The sequence below is a fragment of the Grammomys surdaster genome, unplaced genomic scaffold (genome assembly GCF_004785775.1).
Source record: "Grammomys surdaster isolate TR1022 unplaced genomic scaffold, NIH_TR_1.0 187, whole genome shotgun sequence".
Lineage (NCBI taxonomy): Eukaryota > Metazoa > Chordata > Mammalia > Rodentia > Muridae > Grammomys > Grammomys surdaster.
In genome coordinates, this window is record NW_021604632.1 from 4,198,850 (window position 1) to 4,209,892 (window position 11,043).

The window sequence follows — 11,043 nt, forward strand, 5'->3', positions numbered from 1 at the left end:
GAAGAGAAATTTCTGTTGAGCCCTAAGAGATCCAAAGGAGCTAACTATGTGAAGAAAAGAAGAACTCGCATTTCTGTCAGGAGGATCTCAATACGCAAGGGTCACAGCATGAGAAAGGCAGAGGAACACGGAAGACAAGTGCAACTGCAGAATATCCTCTCCTAGGGTTGGAGAACGACCATTACAAGCTGCCACCACAGAGGATTACCACATCTATTTTTAAAATAACAAAGATGAGCTTGGAGGAAAGTGCTGTGTCTTGTCCAAGGTCAAAGTTACTCAGCAGAGGACCAAAAACTGGAAGCTCTCAGTATTCTACTTCCGAACACAGCATAAGCCCACAGCTTTGACTTACCTCTCTAATGACAGCTTTCTTTGGGGAGTCACCAAAGCACCTTGAAAACCCAAGTAATAACACCGTATCAGTTTCCAGGCGCCTGGTCAATCAAACACCAAAAGCCCTACCTTTGGAGTCTTACAGGAGAGCAAAAGCTGCTCAGATCTGACTCCAAGGCTCCACAGTGGAAACAGCTTCTCTCCTTGCAGCCATGGACAAGAAAAAAGGATGCCCCAGAAAATTCCACGGCCTGTTCTAAGAGGCAGAACACTGATACAAATGAATGCTCACCTCAGGTGAACACCACAGGGATCTCGGTCAGACTGGTACACCCACCACAGTAAAAGCTATTTGGGAATTCAGAGAGGCAGTATGAGGTGAACTGCAGGATGCCAGGAGCATTCACTAGGCTCAAAGTCTTGCAAAAAGGACCAGATGGTCCTATATACTAAAAATAAGTAAATATATACAAGTATTACCTATGTCAACAAGAGCCTGCCATACACACTTCAGAGATGCCGAAAGGATCAACTCTTCTTGTGCTCCCATTGCTCAGTTGTGTTCCCTACTCCCATGACTAGATGGGAGTAAAGTGGGGGGGGGGGAGAAGAACACTGGAGGGGGGGGGGGGAGAACTCTAGAGTGAGGGAGCGGGGAGAATGCTAGGGCTTCATATCTGAAGAGTGTGAAATTTTGGAACTCAGTTCCTAACTCTATCAGGGAACCTGACAATAGAACAAGGATAAAGAAGTTTCTATTATAAGACAGACTTAGGAAATCTTACCAAAAAGACAACTCCTCTTCTCACTCCCCCATACAAGCTTTTATAAAGTCAGTTGTTTGCTACACTCAAAATTGTTTTAAAAGCATACCAGTGACAGTTCACTGACAAACGTAATCACAGCAGTCTCACAAACACAGCTGAACCTTCTGGACTCAACTATTTAGGCAAGATTATTAATTCCAACGTGCCTAACACAGACCAAATGCCTAAAGGGTACATGTCTCGTATCTGATTTCCAACAGTTTAAAGTCAGAGAGGCTCTAAACCAGTCACTATAACCCACCAAAGTTACTTCAAAAATTTAAGATTGTGGAATTGACCAAAAAAAGAAGATACAACAAAACAAACAAAACAAAACAAAAAAAACTACCTTGTTTTTTAAATTAGCTACAACAACAATCTCACAGGTAAACCTTCCATAATGTACCCTAAGAACAGGAGAAAGCGTTCTCCTACACAGTAACTAAAATTTCCCAACTCAGGCAAAGGAGTCTGAATATTTAACTGCTTCACTCCAGCTGGTAATTAGCAAACAGCAACCCCACACCCCTTTTGACCAATTTTCTAGAGGCCTGCCCTGGCTTCTCAGGACAGCCAAGCAGACAGACCTGTTTTCCCCAGAAGTCTCTGCCAGGCCTTTTTTGCCTTACCAGCCAGGGCCTGGGAAATCCCCCTCCAGCCTTTTCCTGGCCTATCACCAGAAGTGCACAGAATGAGTTCATCTAGATCCTTTCAATCTTCCTCTTCCCCAGTCATGTGCCAACTGCTGGGCAATAATAATACCCCATCTCTCCTGTGCTCTATGAAACGGAAAAAAAAAAAAAAGATGCAGAATCATGGGAAGAGCCAAGCACTTAGCGTGGAGCAGGAGAAAAAAAGATGGAGGGATGTGAGAGTCCCTGAGCCAAATTTACTGCATGCAGCACGAGAGACCAAAATCCTGGTCCTGGAAACCCAAAGAGGGAGGCTTCACATATACCAGACCACACCTGTCTAAGCCAGCCTCCTGTTCCATATTAAACAACTGATACAGCAAACCAGTCTGGTGGGAAAACTAACCACCTCCCTTTCCTAGCAAGGGTAAGAACCCTAACCCAAGAAATCACTTGCCCCTAGTTTTCTTTCTTTCTCACTCTTTGTTTAGGAGACACTACCTCCCGTAACCAGAAAGGTAGGCACCATGCTGCAGTGGCAGAAATGAAGTCTTAGACAAGAAGACCTTTGAAGGATCATGATGCTAATAAATGCGACCTCAATTGGGCTGGTTTCACTCAGTCATCCACAAGTGAACACAAGCCCGCAGTCCTAAAACACCCGGCTCCACAAGCCTGGTAGGCAGCTTTTCCCCTAGGCAGTAGTTATCCTATTTGATCCGATTCATCCTCTGACATGGAGGGAACCAGGGGAAGGGTAGGAGTTAGCTTCATACCCATACCTTAGCACACTAAGAGGTTTCGGGCGCCCCGGCGCGCCCTCCCTTGCACTCCACCCTTCAAGGCCTCCGTCACCCGCGGACTCACCACTGTGCGAGCTGAACCACCTGGGTGCGATGTGCAGAGGTAGAGCATCCGCCAGCGAGGCTCGGGAGCCCAGGTACAGCATCCCGTCTCTATGGTGACCGCCGCCGGTATCTTGGTAACCATTGCCGTGGGCATAGGTGGAGTCCGACGTGGACCCTCCGCCACCCGGCGCCCTCTCTGAGTCGCCGGTTCCGCGGGAGGCGGGGGTGTAGAGGCTAAAGGGCACCCCTCCGGCCGTGCTGGGGTCCATGCCCATGCCCGCCACCGAGCTGACCGAGCGGCTGCGCAGCCCCATCGCCCCGCCGCCCGTCCGGTAGTGCCCAAAGTGGGGCGCTCCTCCTGGCGGCGGCACGGCGCTGTCATCGGTAGAGACCCCCGGGAAGGGGCCCCGAGAGCGGGCCGCCGTGCTCTGCTTGCCCCCCATGTTCGCCGGGGCCCCGGTGGGGCGGGAACGTGGAGGCCGAGACCCTCCCCCACTACTCAGAAGCGGGTGGAGGGCTGGGCGAACATAAAGGCGGGGGGCTGGAGGGGAGGAAGAGTCACAAAAGAGCCCCGAGGGGAGAAAATGAAAAAAGGAGGGGGGAAAAATCCTCAAAAAGAAAAAATCCGCCGGGTGGAAAAAGCAAGCGAGCGGGAGCCCCCAAACTAAGAATCTTAAACTGTCCAAGCCGAATGCATGTTCCTCTTAAGGTCCGAAGACGCTCGGTCCGGAGCGGGCGCCTCGCGCCACAGGCCGCCCCCGGGCTCGGGATCTTGAGGAGCCGCAGCGAAGGGAGGGAGGCGCCGGAGGAGGCCGCTCGCCCGCCCGCAGCAGGAAGCGGCGGAGGCTCCGGGCGCCGCGCGCGTCCCCCGTCTCAGGACTCGACGACCGGCACCGGCGGGCCGCACTCCTCCAGGTTTCGGGAAGGCTCGCGGCGGTGGGGCAGCCAGGCGGAGCTCTGGAAGCCGCGGTCGCGTGGCGTCGCGCTCCGGCTCCAGCCGCCGCCGGCCCGGCCAGCCAGCCGCGCCGCCCCGCTCGGTCCCGGGCTGCGCTCGCCGGCGCTCCTCGCCGCCGTGGAGACAATGGAGGGCGGCAGAGCGCACGCGCGGCCCGCACCCCCTCCCCCCCCGCCGGGTTAACTCTTTCGCGGCCCCTGCGGCGCGGCGGCTCCCTGCGGCCTCGGAGGTCCCCACCCACCCACCGCCTGCGCCTCGGGCGGTCCGAGGACAGGCCGGCTCCAGCCGCGGGGCGTCTGCGACGGAGGTCAGACTTCCTCTGGAACCGAGCACTGCTTGAGTCGCGGCGAAAGTCGAATCATTATATTTAAAAAGAAACCCTGCTTGGGGGGAGGGTCAACGACGGTTTTAGCGGGTAGAAAAGAAACACCAAGAAGAAAGAAAACCAACTAATAAGCTTACCTGGGTTTGAGGGTCACTGGGCGAGCTCCCCTCCTGCCACAGACCTGCCCTCACAGCACCCTCTGGTGGATTTGCTGTCCATTGGAGGTTCTCCATCCAAGGACCCCAGCCAACATTAGGAAGTTTAGCATGGAGTTGGGGGGTTTGGGGGGTTGTTAGCTTGGACCCAAACTTCAGGAGTCTTAACATTTGGGGTTAGCTGTTAGGAGATACAACAGTGCTCTAGGGGCCCATAGCCTTTGCTGTCATTAGATCAGAACCAACTATTTGGGTCTAAATCGATTCCTTAGGCTAGAATACAATCCTCAAAATCAATAGGTAGATAAAAACCAGTGAAATAAAACCATGCAGCTAAGAAGTGGTTTTAGAAACTCCTTCCCCAAGGCCATTTGCTGTTTTATTTACCATGTATTTTGACATAGAGCCCCAAGGCAAGGACACAGTACTCAATAAATATTTGTTGACCAAATTGCGTTTTGCAACAGAGAATCACCTTTCCAGGTCAGTCCCGGTCTTTCTCATATATTCGCTTCTCTTATTCATTGAGCAAATAATTTTTCAAGTGCTCAGCGCTGAGCACAGTGAGCGTCACCCAGTCACTAGCCTGATTTCCTCTTGTCACTCTGTCAGGTGTGCCAGGTGCTTCCAAAAATGGAGAGAGATTTAAAAAAAAAAAAAGGCTAATAGACCTGTCTCTTCCAGTGTGACTAGCCTGGAAGGCCACAGGAAGATGGCTATTTGCAAGCATAGAGTGCTTGGGGGGGGGGGCGGTGAGCAAAAAGCTCCGAACAAAGAAGTTGAGAATTTTGTAAGAAAAACTAATATGCAAAGAATATCATGGCTGTGGTGCGTACTTTAATCGCATCGCTTGAGAGGTAGAGGCAGGTAGATCTCTGAATTCCATGCCAGCCTGGTCTACAAAGCAAGTTCCAATACAGCTAGGGCCACACAGAGAAACCCTGTTTGGAAAAATCAAATGTGCGTGCATGTGTATATCTAGAGGCTGGAGAGTTGGCTCAGGGGTTAAGAGCACTTGTTCTTGCAGAGGCCCCAGGTTCATTCCAAGTACCTATGTGGTGATTCACAATTATCCATAATCCCAGATGCATGATACACATACATGCATACAGGCAAGGCATTCATCTATAAAAAAAAATAGTATATCTAAATTTTTATTAAAAAAAAATAAATAGGGCTGGTGAGATGGCTCAGTAGTTAAGAGAACTGACCACTCTTCTGGAGGTCATGAGTTCAAATCCCAGCAACCACATGGTGGCTCACAACCACCCTCAATGAGATCTGATGCCCTCATATGGGTGTCTGAAGACAGCGACAGGGTACTTACATATAATAAATAAATAAATATCTTTAAAAATAAATAAATAAATAAATATAGCCAGGCGGTGGTGGCACACGCCTTTAATCCCAGCACTTGGGAGGCAGAGACAGGTGGATTTCTGAGTTCGAGGCCAGCCTGGTCTACAGAGTGAGTTCCAGGACAGCCAGAACTACACAGAGAAACCCTGTCTTGAAAAACCAAATAAATAAATAAATAAATAAATAAATAATAAAAAAAATAAAACTGAACTGAATGATCTGAAGAAATTAGAGAAACTTCCAGAGGCTGGAGGGATGGCTCAGCAAAAAGTACACTGCTCTTGCAGAGGACCTGAGTCTGATTTGTAACTCCAGTTCCAAGGAATCTGATGACCTCTTTTGGCTTCCACTGGCACCCACACATAGGTACTACTCACTCACGTAGACACATACACATACAATGAAAACAAATCTATAAAAAGGAAACTTGATCTATTTTTTTTCCCAAAGGAAAGACTATGGTATCAGAAAGGGGGTGGTTCAGTACAGAAAAAAAAAGCTAGATTCTTGACAGGTTAAATACCTGTCAAGATTCTTGACTTTTGAAGTTAAATACATTATAACCATCTTAGCAAAGTGCTTTTTAATCTTATTCACTACACATATATGTGTGTGCATGTGTGCCCATGTACCTGTGTGTGTGTGTGTGTGTGTGTGTGTATGTGCTGTGTGTATACATATATAGTTATCCCCCAACTCAGGTGCTGGAGATTGGAGCTGGGGCTTCATACATGCTGGGCATGCACACTAGTAATGAGCTATAACCCATTTGCTAATAAAAATATTTAATACCTGAGACGTTCCAGTCGCTCTCCTAGATTCTAGAATACAATGAACAAGACAGAGTTCCCTTTCTCATAAACTTCAGAACAACCATTTTGTACCCACTTGAATGACTGTAATCAGAGAAAGACGGTAACAGCTATGGAGAATCGGAGAGATTGGACCCTCAAAGCTTCCTGCTGGCAATGATAAATGGTTGATTGCTTTGGAAAAGAGCCTGGCAGATCCTCAAGAAGATTAAACAAGCTGAGTATGATGGGCACATACCTTTTGTTTTAGTGCTAGGGAGACAGAGGCAGGAGGCTGGCTGTGCTTAAGGCCAGCCTGGTCTACTTAGTTCCAGTCCAGCCAGGGCTATACAGTGTGATTCTGTCTCCCAAGGCAGCGGGGAAGCCCATCAGATACAATATACAATATGATCCAACCAGTTCAGTCTTAGGGGTGTGTGTGTGTGTGTGTGTGTGTGTGTGTGTGTGTGTAAAATGTGCGTGTATGTATGTGTATATGTATATATGTATTGGGTTTTGGTTTTTCAAGATAAACCTTCTCTGTATAGTCCTGGCTGTCTTGGAATTCACTCTGTAGACCAGGCTGGCCTCAAACTCAGAGATCCACCTGCCTCTGCTTTCCCGAGTGCTGGGATTAAAGGTATGTGCCACTATACCTGGCTTTTAGGTATGTTTCTAAGCAAATAAAACACATGTTCACAAAATAACTCATACAGGAATGTGCACAGCCTCATTACTTGGAGTGGGGGTGTATACATGTTTCTGTGGGGAGGGATACATAAGCATGTGGAAACTAAAAGATATAGGTGGGGTGTCTTACACAGTCACTTCTCTGCCTTGTTTTTTGAGGTAGGTTCTTCACTGAGCCTGAACTTCCTGATTGGCTAGACTCACTAGTCAGCAAACCCAAGGAACCTGCCTAATCCCACCTCCCCAGCACTGGATACTACTATATGACAAGTGCTTTACTGACAAAGCTATCTCTCCAGCCCTGCTTTTTATTTATTTATTTTTTGAGACCAGATCAAAAAATAAACATAGCCCAGGTTAGCCCTTTATTCCCTAGGTTGACAAGGATGCCCTCATGTGTCTTTCTCTCAGGGGCTAGGAGAACAGGCCTGTACCACCACTCCAGGCTGCAGCTTTATTTGAGATAACCAAAAAATTGAAACAATCCAAAGATTCATCAATAGACTAAAGCAATAATAGTATGTATGCAATGAGCTGGGTGGTATAGTGCACACTGTTAATCCCAGCACTCGTGAGGCAGAGGCAGGTGGATCTCTATGAGCTTGAGGCCAACCTGGTCTACAGAAGGAGTTTCAGGCCGGGTGGTGGTGGCACACGCCTTTAATCCCAGCACTTGGGAGGCAGAGGCAGGTGGATTTCTGAGTTCGAGAGTTCGAGGCCAGCCTGATCTACAGAGTGAGTTCCAGGACAGCCAGGCCTACACAGAGAAACCCTGTCTTGAAAAACTAAACCAAAAAAAAAAAAAAAAAAAAAAAAAAGAATTTCAGGACAGCCAGGGCTAGACAACAAAACCCTGTCTAACTCATATATATATTTGATGAACTAATATTTAGTCATAAAGAGGAATAAACTGCTGATAGATTATCATGAATAAGCCTTGAAAACACCATGGTAGATAGAAAAAGTCATTAATTTAATAACCGCATAATTGTATAGTCATATGAGTCTAGTTACATGAAAAGTTCAGAGTGGACTAATCCCATTAAGCTAGATTAGGGTCGCTTGAACCTGAAAGGAAAGATGAAGAGTGACTACTAATGGGTTTCTTTTTAAAGCGATGGAAATATTCTACCATCAAGTTGCATATGCTCGTGAATATATTAAAAGCAACCATCGAGTCACACATCTGCGGAGATCAGCTTTAGGTTACATCAAGTTTACGGTAATACTCTAGGTCTGGACTGGGGCTCTGGATCAGTGGTAGAGTGCTTGCCTGGCTTGCATGCATATGCTAGGCTTTGGGTCGATCTCAAGAACTCCAGAAGGGGATTCCAGCAGAAAGAGATGAAACAAGGATGCCCTTGAACTTCTGACCTTCCTGCCACTGCTTCTCAAGTGCTGGGATGACAGGCTGCGATAGCGCAATAGAGATAAATCTAGAACAGTATTTGCCATGCGCTGTCAGAAACATTTGCTATATGAATGAGTGTCATGGGAGAGAAAACACAGTGCCCATTAAAACATTGGTACCCAGGAGAAGCTCAAAGAGTCTAAGTGGAGCCATGGAAGATGAGTAAGGTGGTTAGGGGTGGAGCTCAGGGTGCTAGGAGTAATCACTTAACATGTACAGAGTCCTGGGTTCAATCTCTAGTATGGCATAAACAGGGCATGGTGGTATATACCTATAGTCTCAGCACAGGAGAGGTAGAGGCAGGAGATCAGGAGTTCAAACTCATTCTCAGCCTTAAAAATTTCCAGGTATTTTTCTCCATGCCTGGAGGGATGTGCTATTCAAAAGCTCAAAGAAACTGAGAAATTTTTTTTTTTAAAGATTTATTTATTTATTATATATGAATACACTGTAGCTGTCTTCAGACACACCAGAAGAGGGCAGCGAATCTCATTACGGATGGTTGTAAGCCACCATGTGGTTGCTGGGATTTGAACTCAGGACCTCTGAAAGAGCAGTCAGTGCTCTTAACCACTGAGCCATCTCTCCAGCCCCGAAACTGAGAAATTTTAACTTGCCCCCTTTTAAATGAAGGCAATTTTTCTTGTCCTCAACTAAAGATGTGTTCTCAGCATATATATGATATTTGTGCATACCCATGTATACATACATAAATTGGAGAAATACAACATAGTGGTCCCCTTGGGAGAGAGACAGTGGGAGCTTGGGAGTTCTGGTGACAGAATAGAGGAGAAACATTTGCCCCATTATGTGTGTTTTAGTATTTTTGTCTCTAGTCATGTAAATTTTTCATTTAGACATTATTTTAGATGTGTGTGTTTTGCCTGTGTGCATATATACATGAGCACCACATGCACATGCATGCAGTGCCCACAGAGGTCAGAAGAAGAAGAAGTCAGATTTCCTGGAATTGATTAGGAACCACCATGTGGGTGCTGGGTACTGAACCCAGATCCTCTGCAAGAGCAACAAGTGCTCTTAACCACTCAGCCATCTCTCCAGCCCCGTATTTTTAATTTGTGAGACAGAAAGAAGCTCACTGTGTAGTCCCCGAGGCTAGATTTGAATTCTTGATCTTCCTACTTTTGCCGCCTGAGTGCCAAGGTTATAGGTGTTTGCCATCATCCCCCTGCGCCATGCACATTTACATCGATTGATGACTACATGCCACGTGCACGCTAAAAGGTCACAGAGCCAGTAGGAACAGAACTGAGCTGCTGTGCTTTAAAGTGACTATGCTCATCATGGGATCTCCAGATGACAGTTTTGTTTGCTCTGTATGCTTTTAAACAAAATGACAAAGATTAGGACTGCTCCGAGCTATATTTCTTTTTTTGCAAATGAGCCATTTGGCCTGTAGTTTTATACTCTATCCTACGGTTTATTAAAAGGCTGCTGCTCATAGGCTGCCACTGAAACAGCTAAGCAAAGCCGACTCTTTCTGGAACATACTAATGTTGAGCTTTGGAGCCCATCTTAGAGACTGCCCTTGTCACCACCCTGTGCATGTACCCAAATTATAATTTTCTCTTGGAAGTGGCATTACAGTATGGAGCTGGTGTTCAGGAGCTGGGTCTACCCTTTACCTGCCAGTAATTCATGACATTGCAACAGGCAGGCACACACACCAGTCCTGAAGGCTTAGAGAAGTTTCATGTTGTCATTTGTCCCATCAGGAGGCCAGTGTGAGGGACTGGGGAAGTGGCTCGGTGGGTAAAGCATTTGCCATGCCAGCATGAGAAAAATGTGAAAGACAGAAGACTGTGGATCCTCAGTACCCACGGAAATGCCAGACATGCAGTCTTCCTGTAATCCAAGCACGTGGGAGCTGAAGACAGGGGATCCCCGGAGCAAGCTGGCTGGCTAGACTAGCCAAAATCACGAGCTCTGAGACTCCATTTCTCTCTTGTCTCCGTGAGGATTCTTGTTCTATTTATAGCATCTGAACACATAAAAAAGGACTTGCTGCCTTTCCCAGATCCAGACAGACAGACAGACAGACACACACACACACACACACACTCCTTGCTTCAATACAGAAGGTGAGTGGCAGGAAGAGATACCTGGCATCAGCCTCTCCTCCTCTGGCCTCCCATGCATACATATGTGCAGGCACACTCCCATACATGTGTGTCTGTGCACAAAGCACATAGACACTCATGTACACATTTACACCCACACAGTTTAGTGTGAAGGCAGACTGGTGACACATGACTGTAATCCTAGCCACTTGAGAGGTTGAAATAGGAGAACTGGGAGTTCAAGACCCTCCTGGTACACAGTGAGTTCAAGGCTACCATGGGTAATTTAGCAAAAACCTGCCCCCCCAAAAAAAAAGTGGGGGAGGGAGTTTTCAGACTATAGCTCAGTGGTGAAACACTTGTTTAACCTAGGATCCTGGGCTAGATTCCTGGTACCACAGCAATGTGTGTGTGTGTGTGAAAGGCAGCACATCATTTTTTGTGTGTTCAGATGCTATGAGTAGATCAAGTATCCTTCTGGAGACAAGAGAGAAATGGAGTCTCAGAGCCTACCAATATTCTGTTATCCCCTTAGAATAAGAGCAAAGTCTCTATTTGAATTGGACCTCAATCTTGAAAACAAATTTCCGATTTTATGTTTCTATCGTGTGTGTGTGTGTGTGTGTGTGTGTGTGTGTGTGTGTGTGTGTGTGT

At 47.1% G+C, this 11,043-nt stretch overlaps 1 protein-coding gene across 2 annotated transcripts in view; it reads right to left on the reverse strand.

Moving 5' to 3' along the window:
• Znrf1 (zinc and ring finger 1) overlaps positions 1-3,428 on the reverse strand; it is an 84,786-nt gene extending 81,358 nt beyond the window's left edge. For both annotated transcript variants that reach the window (XM_028768503.1, XM_028768504.1), the window contains exon 1: positions 2,642-3,428. In XM_028768503.1, coding sequence (XP_028624336.1) covers positions 2,642-3,065 — 424 coding nt within the window. In that variant the 5' untranslated portion in view covers positions 3,066-3,428. The remainder of the gene's footprint in view (positions 1-2,641) is intronic.
• Between the last annotated feature and the right edge of the window lie 7,615 nt (positions 3,429-11,043).